General features: G+C 52.4%; 3 protein-coding genes across 9 annotated transcripts in view; all 3 read left to right on the top strand.

The window, feature by feature from the left end:
- Positions 1-1275: 1275 nt before the first annotated feature.
- Positions 1276-18724, top strand: LOC135316211 (bile salt-activated lipase-like). Of its 7 annotated transcripts, XM_064468743.1 has the most exons (13): positions 1276-1505; positions 7395-7583; positions 8255-9072; positions 9575-9725; positions 10165-10287; positions 10635-10832; positions 10933-11063; positions 11527-11634; positions 11856-11973; positions 12845-13031; positions 13573-13776; positions 14284-14481; positions 14996-15260. In XM_064468743.1, the coding sequence occupies exons 3-13, from the start codon at positions 9007-9009 to the stop codon at positions 15204-15206; spliced, it is 1695 nt and encodes a 564-aa protein (XP_064324813.1). In that variant the 5' UTR covers positions 1276-1505; positions 7395-7583; positions 8255-9006; the 3' UTR covers positions 15207-15260. The 7 variants fall into 7 exon arrangements, 4 of the variants coding, with proteins under 4 accessions (XP_064324813.1, XP_064324812.1, XP_064324809.1 ...); XM_064468742.1 differs by lacking the exon at positions 9575-9725 and having other exon boundaries at positions 1277-1505; positions 8259-8590; XM_064468739.1 differs by lacking the exon at positions 9575-9725 and having other exon boundaries at positions 1277-1505; positions 8255-8590.
- Positions 18725-19331: 607 nt separating this feature from the next.
- On the top strand, positions 19332-25595 carry CEL (carboxyl ester lipase). The gene is made up of 11 exons (XM_064468757.1): positions 19332-19402; positions 19905-20055; positions 20495-20617; positions 20965-21162; positions 21263-21393; positions 21857-21964; positions 22186-22303; positions 23175-23361; positions 23903-24106; positions 24614-24811; positions 25326-25595. Exons 1-11 carry the CDS (start codon positions 19337-19339, stop codon positions 25534-25536), a joined length of 1695 nt encoding a protein of 564 aa, XP_064324827.1. The 5' UTR covers positions 19332-19336; the 3' UTR covers positions 25537-25595.
- RPL7A (ribosomal protein L7a) overlaps positions 25107-25866 on the top strand; it is a 131238-nt gene continuing 130478 nt past the window's right edge. The window contains exon 1 of the mRNA XM_064468751.1: positions 25107-25113. Coding sequence (XP_064324821.1) covers positions 25111-25113 — 3 coding nt within the window. The 5' untranslated portion in view covers positions 25107-25110. The remainder of the gene's footprint in view (positions 25114-25866) is intronic.

The following is a 25866-nucleotide window of genomic DNA, read 5'->3' as shown; positions in this document are numbered from 1 at the left end:
AAAAAAGATAAGAGCAGAGTCCCTTGTCCTCGCAGCAGGTCATTCCGCCAGGGCCATGCAGTTGTAGGTGATGGAGACACACCAGCAGGTTAGTTCTAGCCCATCAACATGGCACACAAGGGGAAAGCTGAAGGCATTAGACAATCTCCCAGAAATGGCTGCATACATGTTTCCTTGCATAGGGCAAACATTCCTGCCTGCTGTTAAGGGCCTAACCTGGGAACAGACAGGGAGCCTAACCTGCAAAGCTGCTACAGAATAAAAGAAGTACACCACAAACTATTTTTTATCACATATTCTGCTCAAAGAAGAGATGTTTTTCCACTTTTGCCCTAGAAGAGCAGATCCACACAGAGGAGACAACCCAGAACAGCCACACCAAAATTAGTCAAATATAGTTAAAGCAGTCAGTTGTCTCTGTGCTGGTTGAGATCTAAGAAAACACAGAATCCTGCAGAATTCCTGACCCACCATCTTTCAACTAACAGTCACCATGGACAGACACTGATCTTAAGGGTGCAACTCTGAACTGAGACTTGAGATCTGCCACGTTTCCTGCACGACCTCCAGCAAGACATGAGCGCTGGATTTCTGAAGTTGTTCAGCACACTATGAAGCTCACAGAAAGCTTCACCCCATCTGTGAGAGGAGGATAATAATTCCCCCTCTCCCCTTCATTTCACTTGTTTATTTCAACAGTAAGATAGTCAGGAACAGCGCTGCCCCTGCTTATCTTCTATATACAGCACCTTGCACAATGGAGCCTTGACCTCTGCTGGAGCACCTAAGTGCTACTGCAATACTAATAACGAGTGATAGAAACTTAATTCAGCAAAGCAATTTAATTTTGTAACTGGCTTAGAAAGAAATCCTCCAAATGTGCGCTGCGAGACCCCCACGTTAAAACCACTAAATCACCAAACAAGTGGAGACACAAGGCAAGCAGAAACACAGAGAAGATAAACCAGACATGAGCAGCATTTCCACTAGTGAATAACATTCCAAGGAGGGAGACAGATCTGGATAGGGATGCTACGAACATCCCACTTGACCCTCATTTTAAAGGCGCTGCTTCGATACGAGCATTTTTCAATCTGGTCTTGAGGCTGATTTTGACCTGCTGGCCCAAGGGTGATCTGTGTTCACCGTACCAGATGGCAAGGCAGGCAGAGAGCAAAGAGTCCCCAGGAATGGGGAAATCTGAGGCTGGGGAGGAGCTGAGCATGCACTGGGCTTAGCTTTGGTCTGATAAGTTTATCAAGCACTGCCGGCTGCTAACTGTCAGCCGGTGAAGCGGGCCTGTTAGGGAGGAGGAACAGCTCCCAGGGCAAGATAGGACAGCCCATGTCTTATCAGTGTGCCTGAGCCAAAGAGGGAACTGGAGAGTGAGCACTTTCCAACCACTTCATCTGAACAACAGACAGATTGGCAGGAAAGGCCTGTCAGCCCTTCCCTTCTGCCACCCAGGCATCAACAGGGAGCCACCATCCATGCAAATAACCCTGGTAAGTGCGGCATGAGAGTTGCAAATGCGAACATAGGGGCCTGAGGGAATGCACCGGGTAGGTTTTATTAGGAACATTGATGAGCAGGGAGTCAGATTTACATCAAACAATTCAGATACTTACTGAGCGAGCTGCCCCTGTTCAGTGCCCAGAGCAGCAGCTCTCCCCCATGCTGCCTTCCCTAGGTTTGGGAAGGGAATCTAGCATTTCAAAGTAACACTAGCCACTAAGCTTTGGTGTATTTTCCCATTACTGTTTCTGTAAAATAGTAAAAAAATCCCTAAGTGAATAAAAGAGGAAAAACCTGACCATCGCCATCTGAGCTGCAAAAGTACGGGCCAGCAAATACCCCTCCACACTTATCCTGGGGCAGCAATAACCAGATCAATACAGCTGAAGATCATAGCAGAGAGACTCTCCTACACTTGGACGAGCTTTCTTGGACAAGCACAGCCTGTGCAAGCTCCCTGTCTGTATATCTCAGACATGACAGGGAGGGTAACACGATTCCCGCATGGCACATCCTCTGCTTGTTTTCCTTGCTGAGGATGTGCTGTGTGGGATAGCACCAGCATCGGATCAGCAGCTTCAACAATTCATTTAGTACTAGACCATACAGACAGCTGTCATTCTGCATCCAGCCCACCTTTGGGTCTTCGGCTGGGTTCAAGCTGGTGACTTGTGTCCTGCCTATATGAGGGGATTTTATGGAGAGCTGGCCGCAGTGCAAACCCTGACCCTGTGCTGGGAGGATGTGCTCACACTTGGCTGCAAGTGCTGTCCCAAGTCCTCCGTGGGGTATAAGGCAGGAAACCTTCTGCAGCAGAGATATAGGCCAGGGTACCTCCAATGCAAGCTAGTCACTCAAAGGCTCCGTTTCTGGTAAGTAACATATCTAGGCAGCAATTTTCCTCTTCCTAAAGCACATATCTAAAACAGGACAGAAGCCATGCCTCCAATGCACCTACTTCTCTCACTGAAGAGAAGGGGAGCCTAGTATCTCTAGACATCTAGTTACATGAGATGAGTCACACCCCTGTGGTTTCTGCACTACTCTCAGGCCAAATTTCTCACAGCTGTTTCTGCTCCAACCCATAATCTACTCTTCTCCAGGCCACCAGCAACCTCTAAGCTGTTTAATTCCTACATGCATCAGGGGGTCCTAAGCAAGTTCTAAATACAACAGCCACATTCAGCACTGGCCAACAGAATTCTGAGGTTCAAGGCTTCCTCATGACGAATGGGGAGTTAAAAAACCCTACCCCATTGATTCTGCCTTCCTTTTGAATAAATTTAAAGGAATGGGTCTTTATCTTACATTCCAGACCCTTCTATATTAGGAGCTTTGGTGGGATTTTTGGCAGTGGTCAAATCCACTGGTTTCTTCTCTTTGTAAAATAGAAGTTATCTCTTGTCTCAGTTGGGGAAGGGGAAGTCAGAGATGATGGAGCATTCCTGTTCTTGAAAGGGCTCCATCCTGAGAGTGTGGGCATGGTGAACCAGTGTGTCAGTCAGACGTCCCTGCCCCAGCTCCTTATTTAGATCCAGCCTGTAGTAGCTTCATTGGAAACCAATCAGGCTCAGTGGACACCCAGGTGTGACAGCACCTGGAAAAGAGTCCAGGAACTGCAGCTGCATTTTCTGATATTGTAGCATCATGGAAAACGCTATGAGGCTCAAAATTCAAAGGAAGAGGATTGTATTCCTGGGTTTGCCATTGTCAGCTGATCTGAGCCAGTCACTGTCCCTCTCCCTGCCTCAGGTTTCCCATCTGCAAAGTAGGGATAACATGGACATGCTTTGAGATCTACAGAGCAAGGTAGAATTACTGCACATGCACAGTAATTTTACACTGGAACAGCACCCAGCATTGTGAAAAATCCTGCAGAAGATGCATAAAGCATCAAAGCAAAGTCTCTGTGTGACCTGCCAACGTGATATGCATTTCTCACTTTAAAATATTTGCCCAAAATTGAGTAGGACGCTAGAAATGGAAGTCAGGTCACCTGGACTTCCAGACTTGCTTCTTCACCAACTTTCTATCTTACCTTCTTGAAGTATAACTTTAAGTAGAACATCCCAAGTTAAAACTCTGTTTGTAGGAAAAGTATCATTTTATTTCTGAGTTCTAGAAGATACTTATAAAAATATGTATGAAACGAGTTTTCTAGTGCCTTACATTAAGGGCAGAGCTGGAGAAGGTCTTTGGTTTCAGAGTGAATGCACGCGGGACAGCTTCAGGTTGTCATCTTAACTGGAATGTAAGGAACTCTTTAGCTAGCAAGTCTGAGAGCCATGCCTGCGTGCCTTCTGCACAGTGTCACAACAGTGGTGTTGGAGGACTCAGAAATACTGATGATACTTTGCATTTAAATAGCGCATTCTGCCTAAAGACTTCAGAATGCTCCACAAAGATGGAAACATCTTATCCCTGTTTTACAGCAAGGCAACCAAGAGCCAGGGAGAGAGAGAAAGTAACACAAGGTCATATAGAGAGTGAGTGAAAGACCTAAGAAATGAATGAAGGCATTTTAGCTCCCAGCTCGTATTTTGATTGTTAGGCAGTGGGCAAAATTCAGACCCGTTGTGATGACAACAGCTGCATAAGTTGTACCAGTGGAATTTGGTGTATCGTCTCCAAATAAACAGGCATGTGAATGCCTCAGAGCCCTGGCACATCTTTGCTAACACTACACCTTGCTACTGCATGTCTGGAAGCAGCTACTACATACCATGACCTATTTCAAGCCAAATCCCTATTTTCTTAACTATGTGCTCCCACTGAAGTGGGCACAATATATAACAGTCAGCAGGATTTCACCCCTAGTCTGCAAGTTCTCTCACAGCATCATTATAAATTTTGAAGGAAATACAACAAGAGTCTTGTGGTTGTCAGGATCAGTAATTTATATTTTTGGGGCATCACCTCCTTAGCCCTACTTCCTCAATCCCAAAGTCCCCAGCAATCTTAGCTCAGAAGGGAATATGACTCAGGGCTTCAACTGAAGGGCTGTCATCTGCAAACCCTGAAGACTGTGGATGTGGCCGTGGTTTTATCACAGGCCACCAGCTGCCTCTAGAGCTCTTGCCTCCTCCCCAGTGATTCAGCAAATCTTCTTCGAGGAGAAAAACAAGCACACAAGTGAACAAATCTCAATGTCAGATTACAAAGATGAGCGGGGAAAAACTGCGGCTTAAAGGAGGGAGATAAAGCTGGTGAAGTTGCATGATCCAAGGACTGAAAGGCCTGGCAAAGACTTGTTTTTGGAGGAAGGGCAATAATAACATGAAAAACAAGGCCGTAATTTGGAGTCTTTACACCGTGGAAATTGCTAACAATAAAAGAGAACACAATGTGGAAGGAAATGAAGCATATTCTGCCCTCCAATATCTGGGCATTGCACAGGGCAGATAGGAGTTTTTACGGGTGTAGCTGAGAGCTGAATAGTCCATTCCAGTTAACACTGAAACAAAGTTCCACCAAGCACCCTACTTCCAGAAGGAGTTTCTGCTCCCCAGAATACCCAAGATTTTCAATAGTTTGGAAGCCCATTATCAAGCATTTTGGACAACACTGTTCCTGAAAAAGATTCTGCATCATTTGGTATCTAAGGCATGGCAGAGGGCAGTTAGAAATAACCTTTTAACTTCTGACAGTTTTGGCCACTGTATCATATTTTTCCATAAACTTTTTGTTTCCTGCTGTAACTACTCTTGAGGTAGAACACAGTATCAGCTTAACAGATTATGGTACACAGTCTATAGAATAGAAAGCAAAGAAGAAACTTCACCCAGACTTTGGCTAGGAGATGTAGTATTTCCCCTAATGGCATTCAGCCCAGACACTCCAGTCAGAGCTCAATCTTCCAGGAATGCCGTGAAATCCTAATGAAAATAAGAGTGTTTGCAATTTACGGAGAGCTTATGCCGTGTTTGTGGAATCTCTCAGACCAGTGGGTCCTCTAATATCTGTGAGACAGATACAGCCTTCCACTAGCTTAAATGCAAGACAAAAAATAAGCACAAAAGGAAGAGGAGCTCAGGAACTGTGTGTATATGTATTGTAGATGAATAAACCAAGGCTGCCTTTAGTCTCATATTGCTTTTATACTCTTCCTGGTTTACCTCACTAACCAGCACAGAGATCAATGTTTTGACAATAAAGTACAGCTAAGCAGGACTGACTTACCTTGCTGTGGGTTGGTATATTCTCTGTGAATATTTATGTATTCACCTCACCAACAACTTACACCTCACAAAACCACCACGCCCCCTCTCCGAGGGCTCACAGAGGGAGGACGGTCTTGGTGTACATACATACTTACAGCATCTGCTGCTCTTGACCAGGAAACACAAAGGAAGCAACCACAGCATAAGCCAGAGGACCACCTCCCAAGCTCACCCAGGGAGCTAAACCCATATAAACCATAGATAAATGATGGTAGGGCATTCTCCCTTATAAGTATTTCCCTGTGCAGTGCTGCCACCTGCTTTAACAGGTTTGGGGGTTTCCTCTCAAGTCTAACAGTACTCAGCTGTGATCTTAGGGCTCCAGTGGCAGAGCCAAGAGAATTACAGTTTTTAAGCTGAAAATGCAGTACTACTGCACCCTACAGGCTGAAAACGGTGCATATTTAAACTTTTTTGAATCACAATTTCTCAGACAGGTCATTGCCTTGGGGAATGAGGCTGGATCATGGCTCCTGGGTGTTTGGGGCTGGCATTTTTGCCCCTTCCCGGGGCTCTCACAGAATGAACACACCCATTGCCCACCCTGCTGGGGTGAGCAGGTGGAACAGCAGTGGCTGCAACTCTAAGACACAAACACACACACACCCAGACATACCAAAACCCCTGACTGAAGGACTAGATGATGGTGAGGGTGCAGGACTCAGCTGTGCTGGAGCTGTCCCGCATGTCCTGGCTGCTGTGCTCAGGGTACCCATAGGAAAGGTGGAGCTCATGGGCAGGGGAGGTTGTTTGCGTGGGGAAGAGATGGAATGGAGAACTTCACCTGTTTAACCTGCTGCCTCGTTCTACTTTAATGCCTCCTGATTTGGCACAACAGAGGCAGGCACTCTTGAGACACTGCCTGGACACTAGAAACCTCAGCAAAAGTCCGCCTGAGGACTCGGCAGGTGAGGGACCTGGTGCTCTGCTGAAGACGAGTGCCTCCCCCAGCACGCTACCTGCAGCGCGGGGTGCAGTGAGCCTGGCTTCCTGGGGCTTGCACGGGCTGGAGCCAAAGGGGGAGTGTGCAGGAGTCAATGCCATATGTTCCTGTGATGGTGCTCACGGGACCTGCTCCCTCCTGGCCCCACCTGGTTTTGCCAGAAGAACAATCTGTGAGATCTCCCACAAGAAACATCTTTCGTTTTCTCACTGCAGTCCTTCATGGCACTTCACAAAAAGAAGTTATCTTAACTGCGTTTCCATGCAGTTCCATTTGTTTCATTCCATGGGTTTCCATTGCCTTGTCCCTGTTCCCTGCTGAGCTGCAGTAACTACAGTAGAGCAGATGCAGAGGGTGAAGCCTTATGTGCTGCAACCACATTTCCTACAGCTTAGGAGCCACCTGCCTGAGGGTTTTCTGTCAGGTAGTCGAGGGGACCTGTGTCACTGTGCTACTGGATGTAGCTTTGCAGGGTTTTTTCCTTGACAATTTCTTTCCTCGGGGGTGTCACAAGAGGCTTTTAGGGTGCCCGCCTGTGATTCCAAAATCTGTAGGGAGGTGGGGCCAAAGGTAAACCAGCCCATTGCTCACATGCCTGAGTCCTTCTCTTCTGAAATCTGGAGCACAAACGTCCATTTTCGCCTTGACCCGTGAAGGCCACCAGCCCGCGTGTGCCACGGGCAGAAAGCAAACCCAGTCTTTTCCCCCTTTCCTAGAGAGGGCTACAACAATCCCCAGGTGCCTGGTGAGAACCTGGCTGGCCTCAGCAGGGCCCACACAAGGCTATGTTTGTGACCTTTGATGATGAAGAAACCCCTACTAAACCCCTGGATGCTGCTGTACAGACCTGGAAGAAAGTGTACAGCAATCCTGTGGATAAAAAGGTGGAGGAAGAGCTGAGAAAGGTACGTGCCTTATTGCTGAGGTGGGCTGAGCACCATACTGTGGCGTACAGCAGACCTCGCTGCAAACTGTTGTGGTTGTAACTACTGCTGGCTTCTCTGAAGGTTTTGTGATTGTGTTTCCTGTTTAACCTTGTTGACGAGGGAGATACGGGCCTGTGCAATTAGGCCAGAACGCAAATCCAGTCCTTTGGTTCCACTCCAGTTCGATATCGGCTGCCCTTTGTGCCTGTAGCAAAATACACATTTGCTTTTTCTGTTCTCTAATCTCGCAAATGAGTAGGGCTGTAGTGGCATATTCTGCCAGCGACACAGGAATAGTTGTGTCCTGAACAGCTGCACCTCCCCTGCCGTGTTTGGCCTATGACACGGAAAGCCTCTACGCCTGCCCTTGTGACGGCCTGAGCCTGCAAGGAGGCAGAGCAAGGGAGCATCAGCTGGGTGTTCCTGGTTCTTTACATCTCATGCAGGACACCAGGCCTCAAACCTTGGGACACAGCGTTCCCGTGCTCTGTTTCTGCAGAGGGCAGCTGAGGGAACGGCTTTCTGAGGTCACCTCGTAAGTCCGTAACAGAGCTGGCATCCATTCCTTACCATCACATGACATCTCCCTCTTCCCAGGCTAAAGGGGTTTTGAAGTCAGCATATCCCAAAGACCACCCTGCCTTTCTCAGCCAGGCATGCTGTGCGAGCAGAAGGGCTTGCTTTGGTTAAACAAGCAGTGAAGATGGCAAAGAGCAGCTGGCATGTGAGTCTGGAGAGGATGAGGATGATGAAGAGAATGAGGAGGCCTTCTGATGGGAGCGAAAGCAAAATGGAGACAGAAATTCCGGGCTATGTGTGAACGCAGGGAAGAGCCTGGCTGCTGCTGGATGGAATCATCTCTGCTCTTGTTCCTTGAGTGCTGAGGGTTCAGCCACCATGCCCAGGGTATGGGAAGGCAGAGCTTGCACTAAGTTGCCGCTGACCCGTCTGCACCGACTGCAGAGCCTGCTGGCGGGCGTCATTCTGTGAGTGTTGTGCATTCCCCAGTGCGTTACAAGTGCGAGGTTTCTCATTAGTGGCTGCTAATATGCTCCAATGCATGGTTTAATATGATTCCAGCCTCCTGCACTTGCATGAGGCTTCTCAAGGCTTCAGCATTTTTTCATGTTCTCTGGAGTTTAGACTGAGATATCTCCTTAGGGTTGGCCTGAGGTCACTAAAGCAACATCTGCAGGGCTCTCACACAGTGACGCCAGTCTACCTCAGCCGTGGCTTGGCCTCAGCCTACTGAAGGACAAGCGTGTAGAGGCTCTGCTGGTTTACCTTAGAGCCAGGTCAGGCCACGGCATTGACATGCAGCTGTGCTCCAAGGGATATATATATATGTGTGTGTGTGTGTACGCCTCCATCTGGGGCCTGGCTCCTCAGGTGTGCGCTCACCATGGCTCGGTGGGTGACCCTGTGCTTTGCCTTGTGCTCCTACCTCGGGGTAGCCTGGGCTGCAACCGTAAGTACAACAGCACTTGTTAGGGATTTGTAAGACATTTTCCCTGTTCCTGCCTGCATGAGCAAACTCTTGCTACGCCTGGTCTGGAGCCCATGACAGAGGGCCTGCAGAGCGTGAGAGCCAGGGCAGGGTTTTTGCCTGCCCTAAACATGGCAAAGGCTCTCCCCAGCATTTTTGCAGAGGTTCCTGCACAGTTGTGTGTGCACAGTTCTGGCCTGCTTTACATCTTCAGGCCCTCACCTTCTGCCACTTATCCTTGGGAGTGCAGGGGGATTGCTGCTGCGTGTCTGCTCCAAAGGGCAGCCTGCAGGACATCTGCACAGGTGCATCTCCGGCGGCAGCCACCTGTGAGCTTTGCACAAGGGTCCAAAGGGGTGGCGGGGGAGGGCAGCCGTGACGGGGTCCATCTGGGGGACCGGGCGGGGCAAGGTGTGGATGGTGGCCTGAGGCACGAAGCGTGACTGTGCAATGGATTTTCTCTTCTCAATGGTACTGCACGTAGCTGGGTGTGGTGCACACCGAGGGCGGTTTTGTGGAAGGTGAGAGTAAAAAACTGGGACTCTTTGGGAAATACATTGACGTCTTCAGAGGGATCCCCTTTGCTGCCCCTCCGAAGAGGCTGGAAGACCCCAAACCTCATCCTGGCTGGGATGGTAAGATCCAGCTTTCACATGCCTTTGAGTTTTGGATTTTATTTTTGCTTCTCTCACTTTAGTGCGTTATTGACAAGCCAAGTATATTGTTTGCTGCTTTCATCTACTAAGCAGTGCCACAAAAAAGCTCAAACTCTCATGGTGGGTATGCGAGTCTGTGTCTGAGGGTTCCCAAACAACTCAGGTAACTGCGCAAAGTAAGAAAACCAAAGCGTGGCACCTGCATCTCCCCTTGCCATGCCTCAGCTGTCCACAGCTAGTTCACAGGGGAAAGGGTCCCGCTTCGTCATTCCCTCGGATGGGTCCCAGTGGTGGGGGTGGCTTTACTGCGTCTGCACTGGGCTCAGGGAGGAGAGGAGGGATGAACAGACAGACTGCAACCAAAGGATGGAGCTGATGCCTCTAACTCGGACCTGCTGTCTTCCCTCCCCCCTCTCAGGGACACTGAATGCAAAAAAGTTCAAAAATCGCTGCATGCAGATGACGCTTATGCAAACCGATGTCCGCGGGAGCGAGGACTGTCTCTACCTGAACATCTGGATCCCTCAAGGGCGCAGACAGGGTATGTGCTTGGCAGAGGCCTGGGGAGGAGATTCTCAGTTGCCTTGTGTGGACAAAATGCTGTGGAGCATCCCTCAGCAGTTGTGCTGCCAGAGTGGGCAACTGGAAGAGCACTGACTTTCAGAGGGAAAGGCAGGAGCCACGTTGGCCAGTGTTGCTCAGCTGCAGCCTCTTGGGAGTGTCAGCCTCTTCCACAGAGCATGGGCTTTCTTGGCCACAGGCTTTTGCAGAGCATCATGTCTGTCCGTGCCCAGGCGGAGCGACGCTCAGCAAGTGGGTGTGGGGCCGCATGGGCAGCACCTTCTAGCTGTGTGGTGGCTCACACTGCTTTTCTTCCTCATCTCCCAGTCTCTACCAACTTGCCAGTGATGGTCTGGATCTATGGCGGCGGCTTCCTTGTAGGAGGGAGTCAGGGAGCCAACTTCCTCAATAACTACCTCTATGACGGCGAGGAGATCGCCGTGCGCGGCAACGTGATCGTGGTGACCGTCAACTACCGCGTGGGGCCCCTGGGCTTCCTGAGCACCGGAGATGCAAGCTTGCCGGGTACCGTAGCTGCTCCCTCTGCAGGGGACCCTGTCACGGGTCCCCAGCCTGCCAGCTTTGCTGTGCCTTTGCTCAATGGCGGGTGCTCTCTGTTGCTCAGGGAACTACGGGCTGAAGGACCAGCACATGGCTATTGCCTGGGTGAAGAGGAATATCAAGGCCTTTGGGGGTGACCCAGAAAACATCACCATCTTTGGGGAATCAGCCGGTGGTGCTAGTGTCTCCCTGCAGGTGCGTTGGCCTTGTCGGATCCCACCAGAGCCACTTCCCTTCTCTGTAAATGGAAGAGATGTTCCCCTTGGTGCTCTGCTGCTTTCCTCCACGCACGAGCCTCATTAACATCCTCTCCTGCCCAGGGACAGCAACGCTCAGCCTCTTTGCTTTGTAGCTGCTCCTCCTCCTTCAGCTTAATCAGCCCCACCACTGCAGGCGTGTGTCCTCGCTTTTGGGACTTCTGGTGAGATAGCATTTACTTGCCATCTCCTTGCATGACTTGCCATGTCATACAGAGCATGCTCTGCTCCTCTTCTCACCGTATCACCTTTTAACTGCTGAGACTTTTCAATAGCATGAATGTTGGCAGCTTCCCCGGGCCTGGTGCACAAGCTGTGAGGGGTTTGGCCAAGTCTGGCAGGCGATGGTCTCTTCAGGATTTTCTACCTGAAAACCGCCTTGTTCCTCTTTTGTGCCACAGACGCTGTCCCCAAAGAACAAGGGCCTGTTCAAGAGAGCCATCAGCCAGAGCGGCGTCGGTCTCTGCAGCTGGGCCATCCAGAAGGACCCGCTCGCCTGGGCCAAAAAGGTAACGTGCAATTCTAGCTGGAGGGAATGGAAAACAAAGAGAGGGATTCCCTGGAGAAGAGCATCACTAGCAAGGTGGTTTGGCAGGAACCATGCCACCAAACCGAGAGCTTTGGAGAGATGCTGCTTTGAGATTAAAACCAACCTCAGCTTCTGTGAAGCCAGTGATGAAGCCTGGCTTCAGTGAGTAATGCTGGGAGGTTTCTCTCTCTCCTCCTGCAGATTGGAGAAAAGGTGGGGTGCCCCACAGACAACACGACCACCTTGGCCAACTGCCTGCGTGTCACCGACCCCAAAGCAGTGACGCTGGCCTACCACCTGCAGCTGATCAACCTGCCCGGTAAGTGCCCCGGGCCATGCTGCGGTCTCCCAGCCACACAGGGCTCAGCACGCCTTGGATGGGATGCTGGGGTGACTGCCAGGAGTGTTGAAGCAATGCTTGGGCCCTTCACAAAGGGGACAGTAATGACAGGTCTCGCGGTTAACCTGCTGCAGGCAGGTGCACAATGTGCTGAATGACCACTCTTTGTCGTGCAGTGGCAGCAGAGGCAGAGGAGTTACCCAAGGGCCATGCCTTGGCTCCAAAACAGCTGGTTGCGCTTTCTGTTCTGTGAAAGCAGCAAGAGCGATTCCAGAACACGGCTGACGAACAAGAAACCCTGCTGTTTTCCTTTGGGTCGCTGGGTAGAGCGTAGGCCTCTCACAGCAGCAGGGGATGCTTCTGCCCTTGCTGCGTGTGAGAATGTCTTTCCCAAGAAGACTCCTCCGCTTGCTCTCCGCACACTCCTAGTAAATAGCCGCAGTATTTAGCCTTGCTCAGGACAGGGAGTGGCCAAGCCACTGCTGTGCAGCTGCACTGGCCTGAGCCGGCTGCCCTGGCAATGAGTGGGCGCAGCCAGATGGGGTGGGGAGGAGAAGTTCTGCTCTTCCCTACCTTTGGCTGGGCTTTTTGGGAAGGGGCTGCGGGAAGGAGGAGAGCAATTGTTGATGTTACCTGCTGGTACTTGGCTGGCAGATCTTTTGTTCCTCTCCCCCGCCTACAGGCACGAGGTTTGCTGAACGTGATCCTGTGGTCACGTTGAAGTCACCACCCATGCTTTCCTTCAGCTCAGCCTGTGCCTGCCACGGTTCCTTGAGCCATGTGATATGCCAGGCCACACGCGTGTCTTTTCTCAGCTCTTAACAGACTCCCATCTTGTCTCCTGCTGCAGCTCCCCTGGTTCGCACACTCGCCCTCACTCCTGTCGTCGATGGAGACTTCCTCCCAGACATGCCAGAGAAGCTCTTTGCCAACGCCGCTGACATTGACTACATCGCTGGGGTCAATAACATGGATGGACACATCTTTGCTGGCATTGATTTACCTGCTATCAACCGCCCATTTGTGAAAATCACTGCGTAAGCGAAGGATGCTCTTAAAACCCTTTAGCAGGAGGAAGGTTCTCTTTACTGTAGCCCCCAAGCTCCCGGGGCTTAGGCCTGAGTGGCCAGGGCAGTACCTTCAAAACAGGATGTCACGCCACGCCAGGTGCCTCGGGCATTCTTCCCAGGTCAGAGCCCTCAAGAGAAAGGACCAGCTAGTGGGAAGCCTTCCGAACAACCTTTAAGGTGTTCCTCAACTCCCACCAGCGATAGGCTTGGCAGCCCTCTTGCTGTCTGTCCAGAGCACGTACACACTGGCCATGCTGGGCGCCCACCCCATAAGGCACCTCTTTGCAGGCAAAAGGAGCTTGTGGCCAAGCTGTTCTGCTCAGAAAGCTGGGAGGCACATGCCCACCATCTAAGGCCTGCAACAAAGTCACTGGCTGTTACTCCACCAAACCGTTGCTAGCCACAGGCTCGGGTGTGAACATCAGCGGGAGCTGGGATCCGCTTTCAGGAGCCCTGTCCTGCTTGAAGCTGCCGGTCTGTAATTAGTTGATACTACCTGTCTTTTCAGGGACGAGTTCTACCATTTGGTCAAAGGCCTTACTGTGGACAGGGGTGAGCGTGGAGCCAACGTGACGTACAATCTCTACACGCAAGCATGGGGCAGCAACCCGGACCAGGAGGTCATGAAGAAGACAGTGGTGGACCTGATTACTGACTACACCTTCCTGGTTCCCACACAGTGGGCACTGAATCTGCACGTGCAGAATGCCCGGTGAGCAGCTCAGCCCTGGCAGGAGCCCAAAGCCTGCCTGGGGACTGAAACACTGCCTTTCCCACACAGGGGGTTGGGGAGCACCTTAAGGGAGATGCACTTGAAGGAGGCAGGCTTTTTTGTACCGAGTACACACTTACACGTGGCTGGCTCGTACAAACACTATTTCTCAAATGCTGCAAGGGAGTCATGCTGGGACCTTGTTCTAAATTCCCACAAAAACAAGATTTTGCTTCTTGAAAACTTCAGACTTCATCCTGGCAACGCGTGATGCCATGAGCCATGGCGTTGGGATGATACGAGGGTTAGGGCGAGAATCAGAAATGGGAGATAGAAAGTTGCGAGATAGAAGGATGTTTTCTCCTGAGAGCACCTCTGAGATGCACGTGAGCACCTTCCGAGGCTGGAGGACTCGCTCTGCCGGTATTTGGAATGTGGTTATGGATCTACAGCCCTTTCTCTGCTCCCCACTCACAGCTGCTTAGCAAGTCTGTTTTATTTCCCCAGGAATGCCAAGACATACAGCTACTTGTTCTCCCAGCCATCCCGAATGCCCGTCTACCCGAGGTGGGTAGGGGCCGACCATGCTGACGACTTGCAGTACGTGTTTGGGAAACCCTTCGCCACACCCCTGGGCTACCTGCCCAAGCACAGGACTGTCTCCGAGGCCATGATTGCTTACTGGACCAATTTTGCCACAACAGGGTGAGTGGTTCTGGTTCCACATTTGGGGCTTGCTGCAGCTCTTCAACCTGCTGCCTTTGCCTATTAACATCTCAGGAGCAATTCCCAAAAGCGGGGTGCCCTCTGCCTCCACTTCTCTAGTTAGCCTGGCTCTATGTCTCCCAGCGGTGGAGTTTGCTCTGGGTCCCCCTCATCCAGAGACCGCCTGGGGACAGCAGAAGCATTTTCAGAACTTGTGAACTCTGATCACATGTAAGGATGATGTTTGTCTCCAAATCCGGGTGTTCGGACAGGAGTTAAGTCCCCGTCTGCAGCCCAGGATGATGCTTGCGGGGACCAAGGGAGGAGACTGCAGGCTGGCAAGTGGCTCCCAGCAGGCAGAATTGCTATTGCTTGTCCCTGTGCCAGACCCTCTCTTTGCACTCCCTTAAAGCCTCATCACTTGAGCAGACGGGGTCCCTGCCAAACACCGTAAACCCTGCCGCATCCACAAGCTGCCCTGATAAAACTGAGCTTCTGTCTCCTTTTCCGCCAGTGATCCCAACAAAGGGAATTCAAAGGTGCCTGTAACCTGGCCGCCCTACACCAAAGAAGGCAGTTTCTACCTGGAAATCAACAGCAAGATGAACCAGGACTCCGTGAAGCAGGATCTGAAAATTCGGTACGTGACCTTCTGGAACACGGTGTATCAGAGTCTGCCGCAGGTTGCCAACGTCTCTGTGGCCGACGAACTTCTGTGGAGCTAAGAAAAAAAACGTTTTCAGGATAGGCCCGATCATTAAAGGCTTGCTTGTAGCTGAGCAATTCCAGCTTCTCAGTGTCTTTGTGTGACAGGATTTTCTCCCTAACATTAAAGTTGTGCAGCGAGTGACATCCAGTCCCTGGGCAAAGGGTGTTGCCCTGACCTGGAGCACAGCAATGGCCTGGGGAAGCTGCTGGTGCCCGAGAGCCGTGGCTTGGCTGCTCTGCCAGCTGCTTGGCTCAGGCCTTGTTTCTCCTCGTTGCCTGCGTGACCCCTGGCAGGACAGGCCCAATCCTGCCCTGTCCTCTGGATATCCCCATTACCATCACCATCCAGGCAAACAGCCACCAGCTCTTGCATGGAATCATAGAATCATTAAGGTTGGAAAGGACTTCTAAGATGATCAGCTCCAACCATCAACCCAACGCCCCCATGTCTCCTAAACCATGTCCCCGGGTGCCACGTCTACACAAGATGTGTAAATACCTCCAGGGATGGTGACTCCCCCACCTCTCTTGGCAGACTGTTCCAGTGCCTGACCACTCTTGCAGGAAAGAAATTGTTCCTAATATCCAATCTAAACCTCCTCTGATGCAACTTGTGGCCATTTCCTCTTGTCCTATTGCTAGTAACTTTGGAGATCAACACCCACCTTGCTACAAACACCTTTCAGGCAGTTGCAGAGAGCGATAAGGTCTCCCCTCAGCCTCCTCTTCTCCAGGCTAAACACTCCCAGTTCCCTCGGCCGCTCCCCAGCACACTTGTGCTCTAGACCCTTCAACAGCTTCGCTGCCCTTCTCTGGACACGCTCCAGCCCCTCAAGGCCCTTCTTGTCCCGAGGGGCCCAAACCTGAGCCCAGCATTCGAGGTGGGGCCTCCCCAGTGCCGAGCACAGGGGCCCCATCCCTGCCTGGCTCCTGCTGGCCACACCAGTGCTGACACAAGCCCGGGGGCTGGTGGCCTCCTTGGCCACCTGGGCACTGCTGGCTCATGCCCAGCCGGCTGTCAGCCAGCACCCCCAGGGCCTTCTCCGCCGGGCACTTCCCAGCCCCTCTGCCCCAGGCCTGGGGCGCTGCCTGGGGTTGGTGTGACCCAAGGGCAGGACTCGGCACTTGGCCTTGTGAAACCTCATACAGTTGACTTAGGCCCATTGATGCAGCCTGCCCAGATCCCTCTGCAGAGCCTTCCTGCCTTCGAGCAGATTGACGCTCCCGCCCATTTTGGTGTCATCTGCAAGCTTACTGACGGTGCACTTGATCCCCTCATGCAAATCATTGATAAAGAGATTAAACAAGGCTGGCCCAACCCTGAGGCCTGGGGAACGCTGCTCGTGACCGGCCATCAACTGGATTTAGCTCTGTTCTCCACAACTCTCTGGGCCCGGCCATCCAGCCAGTGTTTTAAACAGCACAGATAACAACTGTCTAATTGAGATAACAGCAGCTGTAAGATGTGCACGAAAGCAGCTAGTGAAGCGTGGCCACGCAAGCACAGGAATGAGCTCAGGGCCTGGAAGGCAAAAATAAACCCACAGGAGGCTTTTTCATCACATGAGGCTGCCTCAAATCCATTGTGACTTAGTGTTACTTTTGGACCTCTGTTCCTGAAGCATCAGAGCAGCGTTGAATACGTCATTCTGGTATATCACCTGTTTAAGCTGCTGCCTTGTTCTGCTTTATCCCTCCTGATTTTGCACAACAGAGGCAGGCACTCTTGAGACACTGCCTGGACACTAGAAACCTCAGCAAAAGTCCACCTGAGGACTTGGCAGGTGAGGGACCTGGTGCTCTGCTGAAGACGAGTGCCTCCCCCAGCACGCTACCTGCAGCGCGGGGTGCAGTGAGCCTGGCTTCCTGGGGCTTGCACGGGCTGGAGCCAAAGGGGGAGTGTGCAGGAGTCAATGCCATATGTTCCTGTGACGGCGCTCACGGGACCTGCTCCCTCCTGGCCCCACCTGGTTTTGCCAGAAGAACAATCTGTGAGATCTCCCACAAGAAACATCTTTCATTTTCTCACTGCAGTCCTTCATGGCACTTCAAAAAAAGAAGTTATCTTAACTGCGTTTCCATGCAGTTCCATTTGTTTCATTCCATGGGTTTCCATTGCCTTGTCCCTGTTCCCTGCTGAGCTGCAGTAACTACAGTAGAGCAGATGCAGAGGGTGAAGCCTTATGTGCTGCAACCACATTTCCTACAGCTTAGGAGCCACCTGCCTGAGGGTTTTCTGTCAGGTAGTCGAGGGGACCTGTGTCACTGTGCTACTGGATGTAGCTTTGCAGGGTTTTTTCCTTGACAATTTCTTTCCTCGGGGGTGTCACAAGAGGCTTTTAGGGTGCCCGCCTGTGATTCCAAAATCTGTAGGGAGGTGGGGCCAAAGGTAAACCAGCCCATTGCTCACATGCCTGAGTCCTTCTCTTCTGAAATCTGGAGCACAAACGTCCATTTTCGCCTTGACCCGTGAAGGCCACCAGCCCGCGTGTGCCATGGGCAGAAAGCAAACCCAGTCTTTTCCCCCTTTCCTAGAGAGGGCTACAACAATCCCCAGGTGCCTGGTGAGAACCTGGCTGGCCTCAGCAGGGCCCACACAAGGCTATGTTTGTGACCTTTGATGATGAAGAAACCCCTACTAAACCCCTGGATGCTGCTGTACAGACCTGGAAGAAAGTGTACAGCAATCCTGTGGATAAAAAGGTGGAGGAAGAGCTGAGAAAGGTACGTGCCTTATTGCTGAGGTGGGCTGAGCACCATACTGTGGCGTACAGCAGACCTCGCTGCAAACTGTTGTGGTTGTAACTACTGCTGGCTTCTCTGAAGGTTTTGTGATTGTGTTTCCTGTTTAACCTTGTTGACGAGGGAGATACGGGCCTGTGCAATTAGGCCAGAATGCAAATCCAGTCCTTTGGTTCCACTCCAGTTCGATATCGGCTGCCCTTTGTGCCTGTAGCAAAATACACATTTGCTTTTTCTGTTCTCTAATCTCGCAAATGAGTAGGGCTGTAGTGGCATATTCTGCCAGCGACACAGGAATAGTTGTGTCCTGAACAGCTGCACCTCCCCTGCCGTGTTTGGCCTATGACACGGAAAGCCTCTACGCCTGCCCTTGTGACGGCCTGAGCCTGCAAGGAGGCAGAGCAAGGGAGCATCAGCTGGGTGTTCCTGGTTCTTTACATCTCATGCAGGACACCAGGCCTCAGACCTTGGGACACAGCGTTCCCGTGCTCTGTTTCTGCAGAGGGCAGCTGAGGGAACGGCTTTCTGAGGTCACCTCGTAAGTCCGTAACAGAGCTGGCATCCATTCCTTACCATCACATGACATCTCCCTCTTCCCAGGCTAAAGGGGTTTTGAAGTCAGCATATCCCAAAGACCACCCTGCCTTTCTCAGCCAGGCATGCTGTGCGAGCAGAAGGGCTTGCTTTGGTTAAACAAGCAGTGAAGATGGCAAAGAGCAGCTGGCATGTGAGTCTGGAGAGGATGAGGATGATGAAGAGAATGAGGAGGCCTTCTGATGGGAGCGAAAGCAAAATGGAGACAGAAATTCCGGGCTATGTGTGAACGCAGGGAAGAGCCTGGCTGCTGCTGGATGGAATCATCTCTGCTCTTGTTCCTTGAGTGCTGAGGGTTCAGCCACCATGCCCAGGGTGTGGGAAGGCAGAGCTTGCACTAAGTTGCCGCTGACCCGTCTGCACCGACTGCAGAGCCTGCTGGTGGGCGTCATTCTGTGAGTGTTGTGCATTCCCCAGTGCGTTACAAGTGCGAGGTTTCTCATTAGTGGCTGCTAATATGCTCCAATGCATGGTTTAATATGATTCCAGCCTCCTGCACTTGCATGAGGCTTCTCAAGGCTTCAGCATTTTTTCATGTTCTCTGGAGTTTAGACTGAGATATCTCCTTAGGGTTGGCCTGAGGTCACTAAAGCAACATCTGCAGGGCTCTCACACAGTGACGCCAGTCTACCTCAGCCGTGGCTTGGCCTCAGCCTACTGAAGGACAAGCGTGTAGAGGCTCTGCTGGTTTACCTTAGAGCCAGGTCAGGCCACAGCATTGACATGCAGCTGCGCTCCAAGGGATATATATATATGTGTGTGTGTGTGTACGCCTCCATCTGGGGCCTGGCTCCTCAGGTGTGCGCTCACCATGGCTCGGTGGGTGACCCTGTGCTTTGCCTTGTGCTCCTACCTCGGGGTAGCCTGGGCTGCAACCGTAAGTACAACAGCACTTGTTAGGGATTTGTAAGACATTTTCCCTGTTCCTGCCTGCATGAGCAAACTCTTGCTACGCCTGGTCTGGAGCCCATGACAGAGGGCCTGCAGAGCGTGAGAGCCAGGGCAGGGTTTTTGCCTGCCCTAAACATGGCAAAGGCTCTCCCCAGCATTTTTGCAGAGGTTCCTGCACAGTTGTGTGTGCACAGTTCTGGCCTGCTTTACATCTTCAGGCCCTCACCTTCTGCCACTTATCCTTGGGAGTGCAGGGGGATTGCTGCTGCGTGTCTGCTCCAAAGGGCAGCCTGCAGGACATCTGCACAGGTGCATCTCCGGCGGCAGCCACCTGTGAGCTTTGCACAAGGGTCCAAAGGGGTGGCGGGGGAGGGCAGCCGTGACGGGGTCCATCTGGGGGACCGGGCGGGGCAAGGTGTGGATGGTGGCCTGAGGCACGAAGCGTGACTGTGCAATGGATTTTCTCTTCTCAATGGTACTGCACGTAGCTGGGTGTGGTGCACACCGAGGGCGGTTTTGTGGAAGGTGAGAGTAAAAAACTGGGACTCTTTGGGAAATACATCGACATCTTCAGAGGGATCCCCTTTGCAGCCCCTCCAAAGACTCTGCAGGACCCCAAACCTCATCCTGGCTGGGATGGTAAGATCCAGCTTTCACATGCCTTTGAGTTTTGGGTTTTATTTTTGCTTCTCTCACTTTAGTGCGTTATTGACAAGCCAAGTATATTGTTTGCTGCTTTCATCTACTAAGCAGTGCCACAAAAAAGCTCAAACTCTCATGGTGGGTATGCGAGTCTGTGTCTGAGGGTTCCCAAACAACTCAGGTAACTGCGCAAAGTAAGAAAACCAAAGCGTGGCACCTGCATCTCCCCTTGCCATGCCTCAGCTGTCCACAGCTAGTTCACAGGGGAAAGGGTCCCGCTTCGTCATTCCCTCGGATGGGTCCCAGTGGTGGGGGTGGCTTTACTGCGTCTGCACTGGGCTCAGGGAGGAGAGGAGGGATGAACAGACAGACTGCAACCAAAGGATGGAGCTGATGCCTCTAACTCGGACCTGCTGTCTTCCCTCCCCCCTCTCAGGGACACTGAATGCAAAAAAGTTCAAAAATCGCTGCATGCAGATGACGCTTATGCAAACCGATGTCCGCGGGAGCGAGGACTGTCTCTACCTGAACATCTGGATCCCTCAAGGGCGCAGACAGGGTATGTGCTTGGCAGAGGCCTGGGGAGGAGATTCTCAGTTGCCTTGTGTGGACAAAATGCTGTGGAGCATCCCTCAGCAGTTGTGCTGCCAGAGTGGGCAACTGGAAGAGCACTGACTTTCAGAGGGAAAGGCAGGAGCCACGTTGGCCAGTGTTGCTCAGCTGCAGCCTCTTGGGAGTGTCAGCCTCTTCCACAGAGCATGGGCTTTCTTGGCCACAGGCTTTTGCAGAGCATCATGTCTGTCCGTGCCCAGGCGGAGCGACGCTCAGCAAGTGGGTGTGGGGCCGCATGGGCAGCACCTTCTAGCTGTGTGGTGGCTCACACTGCTTTTCTTCCTCATCTCCCAGTCTCTACCAACTTGCCAGTGATGGTCTGGATCTATGGCGGCGGCTTCCTTGTAGGAGGGAGTCAGGGAGCCAACTTCCTCAATAACTACCTCTATGACGGCGAGGAGATCGCCGTGCGCGGCAACGTGATCGTGGTGACCGTCAACTACCGCGTGGGGCCCCTGGGCTTCCTGAGCACCGGAGATGCAAGCTTGCCGGGTACCGTAGCTGCTCCCTCTGCAGGGGACCCTGTCACGGGTCCCCAGCCTGCCAGCTTTGCTGTGCCTTTGCTCAATGGCGGGTGCTCTCTGTTGCTCAGGGAACTACGGGCTGAAGGACCAGCACATGGCTATTGCCTGGGTGAAGAGGAATATCAAGGCCTTTGGGGGTGACCCAGAAAACATCACCATCTTTGGGGAATCAGCCGGTGGTGCTAGTGTCTCCCTGCAGGTGCGCTGGCCTTGTCGGATCCCACCAGAGCCACTTCCCTTCTCTGTAAATGGAAGAGATGTTCCCCTTGGTGCTCTGCTGCTTTCCTCCACGCACGAGCCTCATTAACATCCTCTCCTGCCCAGGGACAGCAACGCTCAGCCTCTTTGCTTTGTAGCTGCTCCTCCTCCTTCAGCTTAATCAGCCCCACCACTGCAGGCGTGTGTCCTCGCTTTTGGGACTTCTGGTGAGATAGCATTTACTTGCCATCTCCTTGCATGACTTGCCATGTCATACAGAGCATGCTCTGCTCCTCTTCTCACCGTATCACCTTTTAACTGCTGAGACTTTTCAATAGCATGAATGTTGGCAGCTTCCCCGGGCCTGGTGCACAAGCTGTGAGGGGTTTGGCCAAGTCTGGCAGGCGATGGTCTCTTCAGGATTTTCTACCTGAAAACCCCCTTGTTCCTCTTTTGCGGCACAGACGCTGTCCCCAAAGAACAAGGGCCTGTTCAAGAGAGCCATCAGCCAGAGCGGCGTCGGTCTCTGCAGCTGGGCCATCCAGAAGGACCCGCTCGCCTGGGCCAAAAAGGTAACGTGCAATTCTAGCTGGAGGGAATGGAAAACAAAGAGAGGGATTCCCTGGAGAAGAGCATCACTAGCAAGGTGGTTTGGCAGGAACCATGCCACCAAACCGAGAGCTTTGGAGAGATGCTGCTTTGAGATTAAAACCAACCTCAGCTTCTGTGAAGCCAGTGATGAAGCCTGGCTTCAGTGAGTAATGCTGGGAGGTTTCTCTCTCTCCTCCTGCAGATTGGAGAAAAGGTGGGGTGCCCCACAGATAACAGCACTGATCTGGCCAACTGCCTGCGTGTCTCTGACCCCAAAGCAGTGACGCTGGCCTACCACCTGCAGCTGATCAACCTGCCCGGTAAGTGCCCCGGGCCATGCTGAGGTCTCCCAGCCACACAGGGCTCAGCACGCCTTGGACGGGATGCTGGGGTGACTGCCAGGAGTGTTGAAGCAATGCTTGGGCCCTTCACAAAGGGGACAGTAATGACAGGTCTCGCGGTTAACCTGCTGCAGGCAGGTGCACAATGTGCTGAATGACCACTCTTTGTCGTGCAGTGGCAGCAGAGGCAGAGGAGTTACCCAAGGGCCATGCCTTGGCTCCAAAACAGCTGGTTGCGCTTTCTGTTCTGTGAAAGCAGCAAGAGCGATTCCAGAACACGGCTGACGAACAAGAAACCCTGCTGTTTTCCTTTGGGTCGCTGGGTAGAGCGTAGGCCTCTCACAGCAGTAGGGGATGCTTCTGCCCTTGCTGCGTGTGAGAATGTCTTTCCCAAGAAGACTCCTCCGCTTGCTCTCCGCACACTCCTAGTAAATAGCCGCAGTATTTAGCCTTGCTCAGGACAGGGAGTGGCCAAGCCACTGCTGTGCAGCTGCACTGGCCTGAGCCGGCTGCCCTGGCAATGAGTGGGCGCAGCCAGATGGGGTGGGGAGGAGAAGTTCTGCTCTTCCCTACCTTTGGCTGGGCTTTTTGGGAAGGGGCTGCGGGAAGGAGGAGAGCAATTGTTGATGTTACCTGCTGGTACTTGGCTGGCAGATCTTTTGTTCCTCTCCCCCGCCTACAGGCACGAAGTTTGCTGAACGTGATCCTGTGGTCACGTTGAAGTCACCACCCATGCTTTCCTTCAGCTCAGCCTGTGCCTGCCACGGTTCCTTGAGCCATGTGATATGCCAGGCCACACGCGTGTCTTTTCTCAGCTCTTAACAGACTCCCATCTTGTCTCCTGCTGCAGCTCCCCTGGTTCGCACACTCGCCCTCACTCCTGTCGTCGATGGAGACTTCCTCCCAGACATGCCAGAGAAGCTCTTTGCCAACGCCGCTGACATTGACTACATCGCTGGGGTCAATAACATGGATGGACACATCTTTGCTGGCATTGATTTACCTGCTATCAACCGCCCATTTGTGAAAATCACTGCGTAAGCGAAGGATGCTCTTAAAACCCTTTAGCAGGAGGAAGGTTCTCTTTACTGTAGCCCCCAAGCTCCCGGGGCTTAGGCCTGAGTGGCCAGGGCAGTACCTTCAAAACAGGATGTCACGCCACGCCAGGTGCCTCGGGCATTCTTCCCAGGTCAGAGCCCTCAAGAGAAAGGACCAGCTAGTGGGAAGCCTTCCGAACAACCTTTAAGGTGTTCCTCAACTCCCACCAGCGACAGGCTTGGCAGCCCTCTTGCTGTCTGTCCAGAGCACGTACACACTGGCCATGCTGGGCGCCCACCCCATAAGGCACCTCTTTGCAGGCAAAAGGAGCTTGTGGCCAAGCTGTTCTGCTCAGAAAGCTGGGAGGCACATGCCCACCATCTAAGGCCTGCAACAAAGTCACTGGCTGTTACTCCACCAAACCGTTGCTAGCCACAGGCTCGGGTGTGAACATCAGCGGGAGCTGGGATCCGCTTTCAGGAGCCCTGTCCTGCTTGAAGCTGCCGGTCTGTAATTAGTTGATACTACCTGTCTTTTCAGGGACGAGTTCTACCATTTGGTCAAAGGCCTTACTGTGGACAGGGGTGAGCGTGGAGCCAACGTGACATACAATCTCTACACGCAAGCATGGGGCAGCAACCCGGACCAGGAGGTCATGAAGAAGACAGTGGTGGACCTGATTACTGACTACACCTTCCTGGTTCCCACACAGTGGGCACTGAATCTGCACGTGCAGAATGCCCGGTGAGCAGCTCAGCCCTGGCAGGAGCCCAAAGCCTGCCTGGGGACTGAAACACTGCCTTTCCCACACAGGGGGTTGGGGAGCACCTTAAGGGAGATGCACTTGAAGGAGGCAGGCTTTTTTGTACCGAGTACACACTTACACGTGGCTGGCTCGTACAAACACTATTTCTCAAATGCTGCAAGGGAGTCATGCTGGGACCTTGTTCTAAATTCCCACAAAAACAAGATTTTGCTTCTTGAAAACTTCAGACTTCATCCTGGCAACGCGTGATGCCATGAACCATGGCGTTGGGATGATACGAGGGTTAGGGCGAGAATCAGAAATGGGAGATAGAAAGTTGCGAGATAGAAGGATGTTTTCTCCTGAGAGCACCTCTGAGATGCACGTGAGCACCTTCCGAGGCTGGAGGACTCGCTCTGCCGGTATTTGGAATGTGGTTATGGATCTACAGCCCTTTCTCTGCTCCCCACTCACAGCTGCTTAGCAAGTCTGTTTTATTTCCCCAGGAATGCCAAGACATACAGCTACTTGTTCTCCCAGCCATCCCGAATGCCCGTCTACCCGAGGTGGGTAGGGGCCGACCATGCTGACGACTTGCAGTATGTGTTTGGGAAACCCTTCGCCACACCCCTGGGCTACCTGCCCAAGCACAGGACTGTCTCCGAGGCCATGATTGCTTACTGGACCAATTTTGCCACAACAGGGTGAGTGGTTCTGGTTCCACATTTGGGGCTTGCTGCAGCTCTTCAACCTGCTGCCTTTGCCTATTAACATCTCAGGAGCAATTCCCAAAAGCGGGGTGCCCTCTGCCTCCACTTCTCTAGTTAGCCTGGCTCTATGTCTCCCAGCGGTGGAGTTTGCTCTGGGTCCCCCTCATCCAGAGACCGCCTGGGGACAGCAGAAGCATTTTCAGAACTTGTGAACTCTGATCACATGTAAGGATGATGTTTGTCTCCAAATCCGGGTGTTCGGACAGGAGTTAAGTCCCTGTCTGCAGCCCAGGATGATGCTTGCGGGGACCAAGGGAGGAGACTGCAGGCTGGCAAGTGGCTCCCAGCAGGCAGAATTGCTATTGCTTGTCCCTGTGCCAGACCCTCTCTTTGCACTCCCTTAAAGCCTCATCACTTGAGCAGACGGGGTCCCTGCCAAACACCGTAAACCCTGCCGCATCCACAAGCTGCCCTGATAAAACTGAGCTTCTGTCTCCTTTTCCGCCAGTGATCCCAACAAAGGGAATTCAAAGGTGCCTGTAACCTGGCCGCCCTACACCAAAGAAGGCAGTTTCTACCTGGAAATCAACAGCAAGATGAACCAGGACTCCGTGAAGCAGGATCTGAAAACTCAGTACGTGACCTTCTGGAACACGGTGTATCAGAGTCTGCCGCAGGTTGCCAACGTCTCTGTGGCCGACGAACTTCTGTGGAGCTAAGAAAAAAAACGTTTTCAGGATAGGCCCGATTCATTAAAGGCTTGCTTGTAGCTGAGCAATTCCTGCTTCTCAGTGTCTTTGTGTGACAGGATTTTCTCCCTAACATTAAAGTTGGGCAGCGAGTGACATCCAGTCCCTGGGCAAAGGGTGTTGCCCTGACCTGGAGCACAGCAACGGCCTGGGGAAGCTGCTGGTGCCCGAGAGCCGTGGCTTGGCTGCTCTGCCAGCTGCTTGGCTCAGGCCTTGTTTCTCCTCGTTGCCTGCGTGACCCCTGGCAGGACAGGCCCAATCCTGCCCTGTCCTCTGGATATCCCCATTACCATCACCATC

This window comes from Phalacrocorax carbo, chromosome 18 (assembly GCF_963921805.1).
Source record: "Phalacrocorax carbo chromosome 18, bPhaCar2.1, whole genome shotgun sequence".
In the NCBI taxonomy this organism is placed as follows: Eukaryota; Metazoa; Chordata; class Aves; order Suliformes; family Phalacrocoracidae; genus Phalacrocorax; species Phalacrocorax carbo.
This window is presented reverse-complemented; position numbering and strand designations above follow the sequence as displayed.

Bases quoted from the DNA above. Each gene is read 5' to 3' on its own strand.
- LOC135316211 (XM_064468743.1), top strand. From the start codon at position 9,007: ATGGCTCGGTGGGTGACCCTGTGCTTTGCCTTGTGCTCCTACCTCGGG. The intron at 9,726-10,164 runs GTAAGATCCAGC...CCCCCCTCTCAG, and splicing joins ACCTCATCCTGGCTGGGATG to GGACACTGAATGCAAAAAAG. The intron at 11,064-11,526 runs GTGCGTTGGCCT...TTTGTGCCACAG, and splicing joins GTGCTAGTGTCTCCCTGCAG to ACGCTGTCCCCAAAGAACAA.
- CEL (XM_064468757.1), top strand. From the start codon at position 19,337: ATGGCTCGGTGGGTGACCCTGTGCTTTGCCTTGTGCTCCTACCTCGGG. The intron at 21,965-22,185 runs GTAACGTGCAAT...CTCCTCCTGCAG, and splicing joins CGCTCGCCTGGGCCAAAAAG to ATTGGAGAAAAGGTGGGGTG. The intron at 22,304-23,174 runs GTAAGTGCCCCG...CTCCTGCTGCAG, and splicing joins GCAGCTGATCAACCTGCCCG to CTCCCCTGGTTCGCACACTC.